Raw genomic sequence first — 17,300 nt, 5'->3', positions numbered from 1 at the left:
TGCCGGTAAAAATTTGAACAAACATAGTTAAACATTACACATTCGTTCTCGGACGGAGGTAAACTATTTTGTGCCCAGTTCAATATGGAGATGGTAAAAAAGTCACCTACTCCCTCCGTTCCATAATATAAGTTTTTTTTAAAATTCCACTAGAGGACTACATACGGATGTATATAGACATACTTTAGAGCGTAGATTCACTCATTTTGCTCTGTATGTAGCCCTTTAGTGAAATCGCTTAAAAGACTTATATTTAGGAACGGAGAGAGTAGATGGTAAAAAAAGTCATCATCGGCAAATCGTCCTTGGGACAAAGTGGCCACAAACATTTTAGCAAACATAACAACAAGTGCGTGAGTGAGCACCTACAAGCAGATCCATTCCTCGTTTCCCAAGTGAGCCAAGGAAAAACAGCTGCAATCCATATAAGTTGTTCAATCGGATGTATCTAACGTGTAAAAATACTCCTACATGTGTTTGAGGCGAGAAGTAATGTGGATTGGAAGGAGTAAGCTTATTGTGGTGAAGAGCAACAATGCATGGCAGAAATCCACTTGCACTCAATCATGCATTGCATGGCCGAGTTTCTTTAATTATACGCTGGTGCTTAACCAATATGGATCCACGTCGACGCTGCTGTCACCGCATTGAATGCTGTGTCGCGCTGCCGACGGGCACGGAGCTCTGCATCTCCATTCACCTCAAGCCCCCGTTGATATTTCTCCATCGGTACAATACAATACACCATCACCAACCAATAGCATCTGTACGTACACCATCTCACTTTTGCAGCCACATATACCTCGTATACATGTACTCCTACATGAACACACATATTTTTTTTAAATATTTTCAAGCTCCCTATATATACACACACACGTAGCAGTAGAGTAGTATTTCCCAAGCTCCCATAGGCCTCCTCGGCTGGCCCTTATCCGTACACGTCCATTTAAACCACGCCACGCAAGCACTTTACTTGTTCTTCTTCCTCCATTCGCATCCTCCAGCCATGAACCTAGCAGCTGCCTGCACCTCGGTATCTTCTTCTTCTTCTTCTTCTTCTTCTTCATCTTCTTCTGCTGCTGCTGCTGCTTTTCTTTTATTGCATTTCGATCCACGCCCATTGACACAGACATCCTCTTCAATCTCTGCACCCATTGACACAGATGGAGGTGAAGGCGAAGCCGGCGAGGGGCGGGAAGAGGACCAGGGCCGGTGTGCCGACGGCAACGGCCCTGATGGAGAAGAAGGAGTCGGAGAAGGAGAGGCGGCAGCGCATGAAGGCGCTCTGCGAGAAGCTCACGTCCCTCATCCCCAAAGAACACAATCCACACGCTGTAAGGACAAACAACTCCAACTTCTCTTCACATGTTCAGTTTTTTTCTTCTCATTAATTACGTATAACTGACTAGTGTGTGCTAGCTCATGGGGTGGATGTTCCTCACCAGTTCTCCATCTTTAGGTATTCAGCCTATTTAAGTGGCGGATGGTAATTAACTGTGTTTATTGGTCATTCATTTTCACTTTAGGTACTACACCATACAGTATGATCTAGCTATGCCTTCATCGGTGAAAATGATTCAATGTAATTGCAACCAGTATACTCCTTTCTCATCACATGAAATATCGTAATCCACGCGAGCTAGCACTTGAGTTCTACGGGCATTAAGTTTTCTTGCAATGTGATGCTTTCCTCGATTGAGTTTATTTTTTTCTCTATCATATTCTGAAAATGCAGCCCCCAAGTTCTCAGGAAATAACTTACTGTCACGTTTGAAATGTGAAGTCTTTCTGTTTGGAGCTTGCAAGAATTGACACATTTGAATGCTCAGCTTGCAACCTTCCTAAACTCTTCCAGCTCTGAATTCGCATGCCCACAAATAATAGAATGCATATAATATTGTTTTATGAAGTGCATCAACGACATGGGGTGGCCCATGTGGCTGTTCATGCAAAACATCCTTAGCTAATAATAAGAGTAACTTAATTAAAGGAACACACTAGCTAATAATGAATCGACATTTTAGCGTGACAGTATTTAGAAAGTAATTCTCAATTGATAATGGAGATGGAGATAGTACGCAGTAAGATCTTTTAGATAATTCAAGAATTAAGTCACAGACCCAATATCAACTAAGGATATGCGCACAGATGAAAATATCATACAGTAAGATAAGAAAGGTTGAAAGGGAGCTATGTACAAACATTGGCACACATTCATAGTCCCATAGGGCGAAAACCGCCATCGAAAACATTCATGGAAGAGAACCATTTTTGAAGCTCATGGCATGCCAAGGTCTGGTGGAAAAACAACTGCAAAATAAAAACCAATTGTGCATTAATGCAAATCCACAGTTTAGTTTATGTGTGATGATTTGGGTAATCTAGTTTTGAAATCCAAAAGGTTTGTTGTGTGTAATTGTGTGCATCACCATATATAGACCGGGAAGTAAAAAACTCTTCCATTGTCTTGAAATGAAGGGCGATCTGAGTCAAGGAAATCATGTTATCAAATAAAATAAAGCTCCCATAACCTGTTTCCATTATTATTCCTTAATCTGTGTAGGATACAATGACCCAGCAAGGCAGTCTGGATGTGGCGGCATCATACATCAAGAAGCTCAAGGAAAGGGTCGATGAGCTACAACGTAAGAAGACCTCTGTGCAAGCCATGGCTACCTTACGGGGAGTTAGTAGCATCTCAACGCCCACTACCACCACTACCACAAGCAGTGGTGCGGGGTCACTGGAAGGAGAAAAGTATTTGGACGCATCACCCACCATAGTGGAGGTGCGACAACCTAACGATTCAAGCATGGAGGTGAGGCTGATATGCAGCACGGAGAAACAGATCAAGCTCCATGAGGTGATCACCATCCACGAAGAAGAAGGCGCCGACATCGTCAATGCCAATCACTCCGTTGCTGGCCACAAAATATTTTACACTATACACTCCCGGGTACGTACATATATAGGTATAGTCTTTTCCATTTGCAACGAGTAAATACATCTATGTTGCAAAATGTAAGCCATGCACGAGTTCACAGATCCAAGTTTTGACAAACAATTAGTTAGACCAATACATATGCATTATGTGGCATTAAAATTGTATCACTCGATTCATATTTAAAGCATTACTTTCTAAATGAAAAGATTTTTGTGTCAAAAGTTTTTCCCCTTCTTGGAATGTTGTCTCGATAGCCTTATAAAAATATGGTGTCAAATTTATTTGAGGGACATTGTTTGTTTCTGGTGCACAATTAAGCTAAGTTAACGAAATATAAATCTGAGAATGTCTCTGAAAATAATGATAGGAAACTGCAAATCCATAAATTCCTATCTAATCATTTTCCTAGGCTATAGAAACATAGCAAGAACATGAAAAAAGAGGAAAGGTAGCTAGAAAGTTTGAAAACAACCTCAGAAGTACACTCTTGCCATACTGGCTAGAATGTATGTGCAAAATTTGATTAGATGCGGCTGGAAAAACATTTTTGTAATATTGGTTTCCATCTAAATATAAAATATAATGATATCTATTTGCATAAAATTAAGCTAATTAATATTATAAATCCCTCTCTTTGCAGGCCTTTAGCACCAGAATTGGCATGGATGTTTCAAGAATTACCGAACGACTGAAAGCATTGGTATAATAGTAAATCAATTTGTGCAAACACAAAAGCCCACACAGAACTGTAGAAAATAAAAATTCATGGACGGTACATGATATATATTTATTAAAAGACTATGACCGGGGATGGAAATGCCTAAACTTGATTGCTAGTGCTTCACCATGTTAATTTCAAAATGAGGTCGACGTATGAAAAATATGTTGATGGATCTTCGATCTATGATAACGCGCTATAATTTATGGTTACAATTTTTGTCTATCACATCTTGTTGCAGACGTTACAATATATAAAATTAAATGTGTTCTATTTTATCTCTTCCTCCAATATTCAGTGACGTATAAACTGAATAGGCTTGTTTTCACTTTTGAGGTTGAATAGGCTTGTGAAATACTGCCCTAACAAACTACAACTTATATCTCAAGTCTTTTGTGCGATACATTGATCTAGCCCGAGCACCATCATCCCAACCAATCTGCTATCGCTAATCTGTATTGTATCATATTAATGTTGCCTCTCTAATATGCACAAACACCATGCCTATATCCTCCTTTCTGAACATTCTTGTGTTTTAAGATCATCTAATCAATGTGAAGCTCGACCTGAGGAACTTTCTCCTATAAAAAACTTAGGACATGCCATGCATTACAAAGGAAATAATTAATATGGTGATAACCCCTAGTATGAATCTTGGGTCAAGCAATACCAAATGTTGAGTTCCCTGCTTGCGTCAATATACCTAGATATGTCGGGGCGTGTGCCGGCCATTCCAAACATGGCCGAGACTTTCTCTACCTTTGGTTGCGTGCTCTACTCCCATTTCAATGCAAAGATCTTCAAGGTCTGTGGGAAATTGGCAAATATGAGGAAGAATAACCTCTCGACAATTAACTATTTCAACAAAATAAAAGAGCTCGATGATAAAATGGCTCTGGAAAGATCCGCTCTCGTATCTATCGGGTGGCCTCAATTCGGATTAAAACCCCATGTTATCATTGATCATGAATCAAAACAAGTTGGTGTCGGTTGGTGAGTTGTATTCTCGTATGAGCTCTATTCAAGCCATACTCGAGCAGCAAGATCTCTTATTCCTAGGAAAATATTCATCCAAACCATGAAAATATTCATCCAACCTTGATCCGTGTGGTGATAATTGAGACAATGAACATGCAGGTCTCAATACCGGAAACAGCGACCAGCAGGGTAAAAAGGGTGGCGAAAATCATTGTCAATACTTCAACTATGATAATGGTGAATTCTGCGCTTCCAGCGTTGCACCAGGTTGGGCCCTAGCTCCCTAATGGGTTGGAAGCGCTTGGACCCTACCTTCCAAGCAAACGATGTCAATACAAACTGGTATGCGGGTAAGGGAGCCATGGGTCACATAACAAGTGACCTTGATCAACTCACTATCGACAACTAGTGGAAAGGGAAGTACAAAGTGTACACAACCAATATGTGAAGTATGCACATTAGTCATGTTGATCACTACATAATTTTTACTTTCACCGATAACTGTCATCATTATAATAGCCTTCAAGTTTCTAAGATTGCAAAAACTATCTTTAGTGTTCATCCACTCACTTATGGGAATAATGTTTTTTCCTGGGATTTATCATGAATAGTTTTTACAATACACATGCAGAGGGTTGTCAATAGTCCTAGGATCGAGATCTTGCAGCCACACCCCCATGCTTCGCGGATACATGGCATAGTCGACTAGGCAATCCTACTTACCCATTGATGCAATTTCACCATCTTAATAATTTCCCGTGCTTTTGCGGTTGTCAATAGGAAACTAGTCATGTTTTTCTCTATCCTCTTAAAATTGTTTATTTTGATGTATGTGTACCTGCTCCCAAGTAAGTCTGGGGTTGTTTTACTTCATAAGATATATGGATGGTTATAGTAATAATTCGATATATCCGTTGGTACAAATATGTAAGGTTTCAAAAATCATTACATAATTCCAAGCACATTAAATGGTTGCTTGACATGAAGATAATAATTAATCATATAAAGTATGTAGAACTAAATAAATAAGAATCTTTTCACAATTCCATGCAAACAATGAGTGGTTTGTGTTGTTTGCCAGGTATATAATAGCCATCAAAGTGATTGGGTGGAGTATGCCCAAAAACTTAATATTTGTTTTACAGCATGGGTGTTTTCTTAGGGCCTGTTTGGATCAGCATTTTCATTTCAAATACCTCCGTAAAAAATACATACCTTGATCGTGCGTTTCGTTTCCGACCAGGAATTGCCCATTAGCTGATAAGTTACACCTGTAAAAAATAAACCTCCATATTATTTTACATCCAATCCAAACACGTCCTTAGTGGATATGTGTATCTCCTCATGTGGGAACACCGTATGGATGTGTTTCAAGCACACCGTAGTGGGAACACTAGATGTGCTAAGGTTGGGATCATTAAAATTAGGAATCCTATGGTTATGCGGAGATCCGCTCTCCATATATCAAAGGATCTCCGGTCCATACATGATTCTAGATAGTAAGTATTTACCAGACTACCAATCCCCTATATATCAATAATGATGAGCTCTCTAATCTAACGAATGAGACGTGTCTTTCTAATACACTAGCAAAATAGCCCGTGCGTTGCAACGGAAGCAAACCATACAACACGTGTTAAACTAATAATCATGACTTGAGACCTTTATTTAAACTTACTGCATAAATAGAATTTAAAAGTTGTTAAATAAGTAAAATAATATCATATTTAGATTATACGCATCATAGATTCAAATTACATTATAAATAGAATCTTCAAAAATTAAATAGGTAAGATACATTAGATTTCGATTGAACACATTTTTTGAATGAAAGTTCATATGTAATAATTTAAAATTAGAGTTACAGTTTATAAGATATAATTTTTTAAAGTATTTGTTAATTATAATTGGACCGCGGATTAATTAACAACATGGATCAGCCTCGTTATGAAAAATTGATTGTACACTATTGATTATAATTACAGCATAAATATTATTTTAAAAAATTTAAATAGATAAAATCACATTATATTTAGATTGTGCGCATCACTATTGAATAAAATTACATTATAAACAGAATTTTAAAAAATTAAATAGATAAACTAACATTATATTCAGATTCTACATATTTTTCTAATAAAATTTCATATATAATAATGTAAAATTGGAGTTACCGTTTAAAAGATATAATTTTTTAAAGTATTTTGCACTTATAATTGAACTACAGATTAATTAATTAAAAATTGTAGGGGTGTTTTCGAAAATATACGGAAAAATATTATTTTTTTACTCAAGTATGTACTGCGGGTTTATTTTTTGAAAACTGAAGGATGTTTCTACAAAAAATCCAAAAAAGTTTCGTTCTCTTACTTTATTATGTACTGCGGGTTGATTTCGGGAAAGCACAGGGGTTTCCTGTAAAAAATGCAAAAAAACGATTCGTTTCTCACTTAAATCCAGACTGTGGGTTGATTTCAGAAAACTCTAGGGGGTTTTCTACAAAACGACCACGACGGACGGCAGAAACACAAAGTGCTTTATTATTAGGAAGAGATATTCGTTCAATGGAATATAGCCAGACGTAGGTATGTTACCCATATGGGGGCCTGAACCTACAATAATCGTGCACCACCAATCTCTCTATTTTCGTTTGAAATTACTTTCAGATCGTATGATCGTTCGGCCATTATTTGTCAATACAATAATGTTGCATTTCCTCATACGCGTAAGCAGAATAGTTCCCTTGCAACTCGTAGTCACAAAACCTTATTAATCTAAGTGAATTCTTGTCAACGGATCGCTATCGTTTACAAGAACAGGAAACAAAACATCACCATATTGTGGAAGTAGGTCTTGCACTTCTTGCCCATTCACTTATGCTATGAAAATTTTGGAACACAACCGTTAAATCCAGTGTTTTACTCTTCGACGAAGATCCATCTAACGTTATCGATTTTTACCCCCTTGGAACGCTACTAGGACAAAAACCATGTCATTCCATCCTTCGAACTTTGAGGTGTGTGTGTTGACCAAGCATTCGACAATCTACAATGTCACGCTCTAAGTGTTGTGTTATTATTTTATTTGATTGGTCAGGGGAGGTGTTGCAGCAACCTAAAAGGTCACCCGAACAAACTACAACATGTATATCAAGTCCGGTATTTATTTATTTCTTTATTTATCCGGTATTTATTTATTTCTTTATTTATGGACACGACTGAAGAACTCATCTCATCTACTCCCTCTGTTTCAAAATATAATACCTTTTAGAGATTACATTAGAAGACTACATACGGAACAACATGAGTGAATCTACATTCTAAAATATGTCTATATACATCCGTACGTAATTCATAGTGCAATATCTAAAAGGTCTTATATTTAGAAACGGAGTGAATAACTGGTGACTACTCACCAACTCACCGTGACCTATGTCGCTGTTGAATTGGACCATATATATGTTATGGGCATGGGCTTTTAGCTGGGCCGACCGTCGCCATGGGCCTATCCGGCAGGGGATTTCCTCGTCATCATATATATATATATATATATATATATATATATATACCTAAAAACAAATATGTATTGCTTTAGCTGTGACATAATAGAGTGCACGAGAGGCATCCCAAACTAATCGGGTACTATCTTATGGCTACTTTGTTAGTGCTCCCTCCATCCCAAAAGTTATATGTCTTAACTTTAATATAACTTAGTATTAAAATTAATACAAAATTGAGACACTTATTTTGGGACGGAGGCAGTATTTTACAAGAGATTGTTTTTCGCAGAATATTTTTTGGGGCTTATTGCACGAACTAACTGCTCGATATATATTTCATGATGTATGCAATTAGACTGTGTAATTGCATGGTGCAAATGTCCAAACATATCCGAAAATTATCCGTTGTGTATCGCAAAGAGCAGTATGACCTGTCCCTTCGGGGACATCCGATAAAAAGGAGAGCAGTGTGACTTAACAGCAATTTATTAACTAAACAGCCGCAATTTCACCGCGGCACTTAAATATCAATTCCTCAGCTAGTGCTTCCGACCAGAATAAAGAAATTCGACCTCGCGGATGCATGAGGCTTTTTAAGACTACATGATGCATTTATAAAATGAGAGAAGAATAATTGGGGAAAGGAACAAATACCGCGGTGTAATTGCTAGACACTGACAGTGACAATTAAGTTAATAATTCTTTGACAGAAAGCAAATACTAGCTTTTTGGTTGATTGAACTTTGTCTAAAACTGAAGATAATATATATGTTTCCCGCAAAAAAAAAAAAAAAAAGATAATACACATATGTGGGTGTTAGAGTGCGTATGGTAAAGAGATTGAACAAAGTATGAAACGTGCTTTCTGCCAAACAAAAAAGAAACTAGTACTACGCAGTAAGAGTCGGAAAATGGATGGATGAAAGTGAGAGCTAGGCCCATGTTACTGAATGCATGTAAACGTGCCGAATATTACTATACGATGGCCTTTCGGCCCATGCTACATGTCGCTGACTCCCACTCAGGCGAGATTCCAATGGTGGGCCGAAATGTCACTCAAAAAAGAATAAATCCACGCTTCCATTTTATTATTTCGCCCCAGAAAGTATGTCTTTTCTTGGCGAATTCCTCAGAAAGTATGTTGGTTGCTAGGCTAATTAAAAAGCCAAAAAGAACTAGGGTAACTAAAAGATTAACCTAGTGGATGAGAAATCTGGATGATGAGGGTATTTGGTTCTGTCAAATATAATTTTGCACATAGGTAGTTATTTTATAGCACTATTTCTGATTGTATTTTCCCTTAATTATATAATTCCATCCATTTCTTTACTTAAAACTGTTTTATGCAACAAGAAGAAAAAAATTACGTGGCGGTATCATTACCCTTCTAAGAGATCAACTTTTACCCGGTGGAATTCCACATGATATCACAATCAAAAGATCGTGAGACCATGACTTAAATTACCTGATTAATTAATCTATGCACAAAGACGAGGAGGTGATGGGCCGATGAGTATAACATGATTGCTTAATTTAAATTTAAATTATGTCACCCTCACCATCTTCTGACATGAAAGTGAAACCATAGCACATTACTTGATCTTCAGTTAATTAATCGCCACTATTATACCTATGCTAAAGCACTTCGATACATATATATCGCACTCACATATATTTATCTATATAGAATGTCAATTTTTCAAAAAGGAGGAATACCCCGGCCCTCAAAGCATCCTCTGGCATGAAAGTGAAACCATAGCACATTACTTGATCTTCAGTTAATTAATCGCCACTATTATACCTATGCTAAAGCACTTCGATACATATATATCGCACTCACATATATTTATCTATATAGAATGTCAATTTTTCAAAAAGGAGGAATACCCCGGCCCTCAAAGCATCCTCTGGCATGAAAGCGAAACCATAGCACATTACTTAATCTTCAACTTAATCTTCAGTTAATTAATCGCCACTATTATACCTATGCTAAAGCACTTCGATACATATATATCGCACTCACATATATTTATCTATATAGAATGTCAATTTTTCAAAAAGGAGGAATACCCCGGCCCTCAAAGCATCCTCTGGCATGAAAGCGAAACCATAGCACATTACTTAATCTTCAACTTAATCTTCAGTTAATTAATCGCCACTATTATACCTATGCTAAAGCACTTCGATACATATATATCGCACTCACATATATTTATCTATATAGAATGTCAATTTTTCAAAAAGGAGGAATACCCCGGCCCTCAAAGCATCCTCTGGCATGAAAGTGAAACCATAGCACATTACTTAATCTTCAACTTAATCTTCAGTTAATTAATCGCCACTATTATACCTATGCTAAAGCACTTCGATACATATATATCGCACTCACATATATTTATCTATATAGAATGTCAATTTTTCAAAAAGGAGGAATACCCCGGCCCTCAAAGCATCCTCTGACATGAAAGTGAAACCATAGCACATTACTTAATCTTCAGTTAATTAATCGCCACTATTATACCTATGCTCAAGCACTTCGATACATATATATCGCACTCACATATATTTATCTATATAGAATGTCAATTTTTCAAAAAGGAGGAATACCCCGGCCCTCAAAGCATCCTCTGACATGAAAGTGAAACCATAGCACATTACTTAATCTTCAGTTAATTAATCGCCACTATTATACCTATGCTAAAGCACTTCGATACATATCACACTCTGATACATTTCTCTATATAGAATGTGAACTTTTCAAAACGGAGGAATACCACGGCCCTCAAAGCATCTACAACCGTCATGGGAAAATTCAACCACTCAAACGTCCGTGAACACAGTGACACATCAACCATCAAAAAATGCATTTTACAACCGAATATCTCAAAGTTGAAACCATAAATTCGTACTATTACATGCAATGTAGAAGCTCCCATCCTGATTCTCACGCACGTCTCCCTCCCTCCCTCCCTCCCTTCCAACCCTAGCCACCTCCCCCTCCCCCTCCCTTCCTCGCCGCCGCCTGAGGCAGTCGCCGGGCAAGCCCGGGGCGCCAAGGATGGTGGCTGCGGGGCCTAGGCTGCCCTGCCTCTGCATGCGGAGTCCCGGATCTGGAGCGGCGGCTCCATTGGCGAGGCACGGCAGGCTAGCAGTCGTGCGGGAGGTGGATCCGGCGTCTCGGTCGCGTTGGCGGCGGGATCCGGTGGTCGCTGGCGTCCGGCGGCGACTTTTGCGGTGGCCGGTGCGCGCGATCTAGCGATTCCCCTCCTTCCCTGTTTGGCGTCCGGGCCAGCCTGGTCGGGCCGCGCTTCCTTGGATTGCCTGTTTTTGTACATGAGGTGCTGCTGGTGGTGGGGATCTAGTTCGGGCAAAATCCCTGGTCGGCCATGGCCGGCAGCGTCGACGGCGACGCCTGAGGGCGCCGTACCCCTCCTTGGAGGCGTCGGTATGGATTGATCCCCTCACTTCCCCTTCCCCTAGGTCACCCGGGCGAAAGCCTTAACTTTGTTGGGCGGCGGCGGCGCTCACGGCGCCTTTCCCTTCTTGAAGGCGCCGATGTGGAACCTTGGGGTTGGGTGACGCTTGTGGGTGGTGGGCGACGGCGGAAAATCTGAAGATGGACCAGTGGAAGATGGCGGCGACGACACATGTGAGTGCGTCTGACCGGTTTGTGCCCCGGACCCGGTATGCGGCTCGGTCAGGGTCTCCGGCTTTAGATGTTAGGCTTAGGTGAGAGGTCTGGGTATTTGGTCCAGCTTGCACCCCTTCATCATATGGATAGGAGTAGCGGCAGATGTTGCCAAGATGGCGGATTCAGACATATTGTTGTACTGCTTTGTAAAGTCCTCGAGAATAATCAATAAAATGGCTGCATGCATCTCCCAGATGCAGAGGCCGGGGGTCATCCTCCTTTTCTAAAAAAACAAAAAAAAAACATGCAATGTAGAAATATTTAAGCGGGGCTCGTTCGGCTACACCGTGCCCATGTCCTGCAGCTGACTGCGCCCCTTGTAGTGTCGGTTTGGTCGTCGGCGAGGTAAAGTAGGACATAGGACACTAGCCGACTCACGGGAGTCGAGCTTCCGTCGTCGCACATGCCCTATTCTTCCTCGTAGGAGCCCATGACTCGGATGGTGCCCATGGAGGTAAGATTGATGACGGATCCATTCTAGATGGAGCCGACGTCCACCATGATGCAGTTACGGCGCCCACACGTGTTCATCATACGGGGCGCCGGAGAGTGCGACTCCACCTCCCCAATCTCCACCGCCGCGAGGGCTTCTGTTGCCTCTTGTGCCCACTGCCTTGCATGACTGGCACGCCGCGCCATGCCTGCGTCCGCGGATGACCATGGTGCATCCCGGACGCACCAACGGAGGGGTTGCGCGTCCGCCATCGCGTTCGAACGGAAGAAGGACCGTACCGCCTCCGATGAGGCAGCGACACCGGATCCATGCACCGGTTGTGTCAACGGAATGGATTCCCAACCAAACTTGTCGGAGTGTTTTTCCTACTTATTTATGAACATTATAGAAAGGACGCGTTCGCCACGCGAATTACTAACTAATATGTACAAATAATATCTCACCAGCCCATATCTCAACTCCCACGATGAATTTTTTTTATTTGTGGAGATAGACGTCGATGTCATCACATAATCGTTGATTAATGGGGGTATTGGGACTTAAGTCGGCCTCAAACTCCACGGCTCTTCGGCGTCATGTCCACTGTAAATTTAGGGCGGATATGGGGCAGACCTAACGTGTCCGTCACATCGGCTTGGCCCATTACAGACCACCCGTGCACCACATATATCCCCATCCTCGCGTTGTGCAGGAGGTCGCCCTCTGTAGCGCATTCAGGCAGTCGCGGCTCGACCAAGGCAGCACCCGCAGTAGCAACTCATCCTCAGTGCCCGCCACCCGTCGAAGCAACTCCCCACGACGTCGCGAGCATGTCCCGCAACTCTGGCGGTTCCGCTCCCAACGTCCTTCAAGTACACCATCACCACCACCAATGCAGGTTCCCTCTTGTCTGGAAGTGGTATCTGGGGCACCGTTTGGTCCTCGTGCCCACAGCGACGCCGACACGCACAAGGATGCTCGAGTCCCAGGCACGAACAAACCGCTGTGAGCGGCAGCGGGCGAGGGAGGTGCTGACTGTGCATCGGTGTATGCCAAGGTCACGCTCCTCACGCATGTCCTTTTTCGCTCTCACATGGCAGCGGAGACGGATGTGCGGCGCCTCCGCCGCAAGAATGCTAAGCCGGAGCGCGAGGCAGACCAGGATGGTCCGCCTGCCTGCTACGCATGCTCTCAGTCAAAAGGCGTAGCTCCAACTCCGACCTGACGAGCGGCTCCACCTCCAGCTCCGACGACGATGCAGCTCGACACGTCGATGCCTACATGGAGGAGGGGCACCGTTCGCCGTTGAACTCCGATAATCTATGCTCCTTTTGCCCGGTGATAAAATGTTAATCCGATGAAGCGTGTGTTGATCATGTTTTACATACTTTTGAGGTTTGGGATATAAAAAAACACGGGTGTGAAATCCAATATGAGACGTGTCCGGTCAATGCTCGCGGGCATTTAAGGGCTTGGATTTGGTATATATTGGTGTAGATGTTTTAACATATGAGGTGACCGTCCCAAATTACTTGTCGTGAAAATTGATAAAAATTGATGCATCTAGAAGTAAACATGTGTCTAGATACATTCATTTTCATGATAAGATAAGTAATTATAAACAGAGTGAGTAGATTATTTGAGAGTGCACCCGAGAAGGGAAGTGGAGGGGGCAGAGCAAGAGGGCGACCAGCGGTCCAGAAACCGCGGTTTTCTCATTCGATCCCATCCACGTGCGCACATCTTCATCCATCAACGGAACCAACCACTGTCACATTTCACACTTGACGCTTGCGTGGTGGAATTAATGGATGCAATCAAGTCAACACTTACTCCTATTACGCGTCAAATCATAAATCGCCCTTAGCTGCAGTGTGGCTGGTCCGTGCTCCTCTGGCTGTATATAAATAAGCTCTTCCCTTCCATACCCAACCAACTCTACCCTTCCATTCCACACCTCCATCTGCCTGCTCTTTGCGAAATACAGCAACTCATCTCACTTCGCAACACAAGAATGAAGAGCAGGAGGCAGGCCATGGTGGTGGTGCCGGACGGGGCCAAGATGGAGCGCAAGGACGTGGAGAAGAACCGGCGGCTGCACATGAAGGGCCTCTGCCTCAAGCTCTCATCCCTCATCCCCGCCGCATCCCCCCACCACCACCTCCGCCATTATTCTCCTTCCTCTTCCTCTTCCTCGCCGCCCTCCACCAACAAGGTAAACAATCTCTTCCTCGTCCATGGCGCACCAAAAGCCACATCTCATTTGCCAGATTAATTAGCTAGACGCACGCAGCTACAAGCAGCTGTTTGGTCTCAACTTATAAGTCCTAAGTCCCTAAAAATTTCCTACATGTTTGGTTCCTAAGACTTAACATGGACTAAAAGACCATATTACGACTATAAGTCCCTATAAGTCCCTTTTTAAGAGTCTTATTTCGTAACTTCCAAATGCCCACTTTTAAGTCCCTATAAATCCCCCTGTTTGATTTACATGAGACTTAAAGGACTTATAAGTTTTAAGTCCCAAATAAGTCCATGTGCTAACAAACACCCTTTAATAAACCACACTGTTACCGAGCAGTAATACTGTATGCACGTGAGAGCCTTTTCCAGAAGAAGAAAGAAAACATCAAGTGTGATGTGTGGTGGTGTCTCCACTGAATTATCTCATCCTCATTTTGGGCTAGAATTTGGGCACGTGCCAGATGCGGTGGCCATAGAAAGCGATCAGTCTAGTACGTATTACCACTCACTCATTCGCTCCCTGTCCATCCGATAAGGCAGCTACTACTTTCTGGTCAAGAAGAAATTAAAATGTTTGCTCCATCAATCCATCCCAAACCCCAATAATCCCGCTTTCAGCCACCAACCCAAGATTGCAGATCACTCATCTGATTGCATTCACGTGCCACAAAATCTTAATTAGTACAGTATGTTTCTTATTGCATGTGCAAGATGATGCCAATCAGGTGATCCTCTGCTTATTTTACTAGCCATTGATTGCCTCATCTGACGACGACGACTTGGTTGTGTGGTGTTTGCAGGACGCGGCGACGCAGCTGGACCAGCTGGACGGCGCGGCGGCCTACATCAACCAGCTCAGGGCCCGGATCGACGACCTCAAACGCCGCAAGCAGGCCGCCCTCTCCGGTGGCAACGCCGGTGCCTGCTCGTCCTCGGTCTCCGCCGGCGACTACAAGGGAGCTACTTCAACCTCTACAACGGCGCTGCCGGTGGTCGAGGTCCGGCACCGGGACGGAACCTTGGACGTGGCGCTGGCGAGCGAGGCCGGGCGTCCCTTCCGGCTGCACGAGGTGATCGCGGTGCTGGAGCAGGAGGGCGCCGAGGTGGTCAGCGCCAGCTTCTCCGTCGTCGGCGACAAGATCTTCTACACCGTCCATTCCCAGGCGCTCTGCCCCCGCATCGGCCTCGATGCCGCCCGCGTCGCCCACCGGCTCCGCCGCCTCGCCGCCGTCTCGGCGTACGTCGGTCCTCCTGCGGACAGGACATGATCTCTTTCTCGCTACCATGAGGCTTAGCTTAATTAGCTTCTCCCTTGGCTAACGAGCAGCCAGCTTATCCCGGTAATTACTTTTCAACTCTGCTACTGAGTGAGCTTCAGGTTTGTCTGAAATCTACTCCATATCTTGTCCTCTCTACTACACTAGAAGATGTATGTAAGATGATCGTGTGTTAACAGGTAGAAAGCTTAGACTTCCTAAACTAATGAGGCTCTGTATGAAACCGAAGAGACAATATGTGTGGATGTCAAGGGTGCATATGGTAGAAAGGTTGAGTACAGTATCAGTATGAACCATGCCTACCAAATGAATATAAAATTGATTGACTCAACAAGTATATATATTGATGTTCATGTTTCAAAAGGAACAGGAAAGTGACAGAAGACCCATGTCACATGATGCATGTAAACTCGTGCCAAATGAACAATATGCTATGGCCTTTGGACACATCGCTTTCTTCCTCTCCACATCGAAACCCAAATGGTGGCCCAAAAAAGGTCACCAGGAAGGAATCAATCTACAAGTCTATTTTTCCACACACCATTTTTTCAAAAGAAACTTATTTGGCACGTGGAAGTGACCGAAGTATTTTTTTTTTTCACATAAGTAATTCTTTTATTAGATCCTTTATAGTTTTGCACAACAATGACTCTGTTCAAGGTAAAAATCATCATTATGCAAAATAACATGTGAGTCAACTCTCATATCCCATATAAATGGAGAAATCTGCTGTCAGATAACGATGTTAACTTTTACCGAATGTCGATTTGACAAGATATCGTCACCAAAAGACCGTGATCTCAGACTTTAATATTTTCATGACGAGCGTGAAGGAGTGTAAACTCCACCAAAATGCCGCATGTGATTGCTTAACTTATTCGTTATTGTGTCACTCTCACACCATCTTCATTTCATTACCTCAGTCGAAACCATAAACACATTGCTAACCAACTAATTGTCACTAACCATACTAGGGGAATTGAAAACTCCTATACGCGTCACAGTCAGGTGTACGTTACTTTTTTTTAAACAAGGCAAAAGACTTGGCATTTTCATTAATTAAAGAAAAGGATTAGACAGGAGCAGCAAAGCTGCAAAAATAAAAGATTACTCTCGCGACATAAGTGCACTCAGATGTTTAGCTCCAGCCGGCGCCCATACGTGGGCCTCCTCTTTGATCTTAGCGAAAATAATGACGGTCGGCGAAGCCGTATTGCGAAAAACTCTCGCGTTTCTCTCCTTCCAAATTTCCTACATGACCAACATCAGAATCGAAACTAAAGCTTTCTTGAGGTGTCCTCCCGAGGTGATCGTCTTCATCCATCAATCTTACACCGTGTCTTCGTGTCGCCAAGCCAAAGGTGAGTGATCCTGAATGCCAAGCCGGGCGACCACCTTGTTCCATATGCGGGTAGCAAATCTGCACTGGAAGAGAAGATGGGCGGCGGATTCTTGGACTTAATTGCAAATGGGGGATTGACCGCAGTTTGACCATTCACACCAATGCAACCGA

At 42.5% G+C, this 17,300-nt stretch overlaps 2 protein-coding genes across 4 annotated transcripts in view; both read left to right on the top strand.

Moving 5' to 3' along the window:
• The first annotated feature begins 909 nt into the window (after positions 1 to 909).
• LOC123442338 (transcription factor bHLH167-like) overlaps positions 910 to 17,300 on the top strand; it is a 28,705-nt gene continuing 12,314 nt past the window's right edge. For 2 of the 3 annotated variants that reach the window (XM_045118346.1, XM_045118344.1), the window contains exons 1-2: positions 910 to 1,036; positions 1,167 to 1,337. In XM_045118346.1, coding sequence (XP_044974281.1) covers positions 1,010 to 1,036; positions 1,167 to 1,337 — 198 coding nt within the window. In that variant the 5' untranslated portion in view covers positions 910 to 1,009. Of the gene's footprint in view, positions 1,037 to 1,166; positions 1,338 to 2,566; positions 2,960 to 3,587; positions 3,899 to 17,300 lie in introns of those variants that run through there. The other variant, XM_045118345.1, reaches the window with a different exon arrangement.
• Positions 14,214 to 15,811, top strand: LOC123442339 (transcription factor bHLH167-like). The gene is made up of 2 exons (XM_045118348.1): positions 14,214 to 14,481; positions 15,311 to 15,811. Exons 1-2 carry the CDS (start codon positions 14,281 to 14,283, stop codon positions 15,776 to 15,778), a joined length of 669 nt encoding a protein of 222 aa, XP_044974283.1. The 5' UTR covers positions 14,214 to 14,280; the 3' UTR covers positions 15,779 to 15,811.

Source organism: Hordeum vulgare, chromosome 3H, assembly GCF_904849725.1.
Source record: "Hordeum vulgare subsp. vulgare chromosome 3H, MorexV3_pseudomolecules_assembly, whole genome shotgun sequence".
NCBI lineage: Eukaryota > Viridiplantae > Streptophyta > Magnoliopsida > Poales > Poaceae > Hordeum > Hordeum vulgare.
This window is presented reverse-complemented; position numbering and strand designations above follow the sequence as displayed.

What these genes read in the sequence shown, in the direction of transcription:
- LOC123442339 (XM_045118348.1), top strand. Translation starts at nt 14,281, where the DNA reads ATGAAGAGCAGGAGGCAGGCCATGGTGGTGGTGCCGGACGGGGCCAAG. An exon ending in CGCCGCCCTCCACCAACAAG is followed by an intron (nt 14,482 to 15,310) that starts GTAAACAATCTC and finishes TGGTGTTTGCAG; the next exon opens with GACGCGGCGACGCAGCTGGA.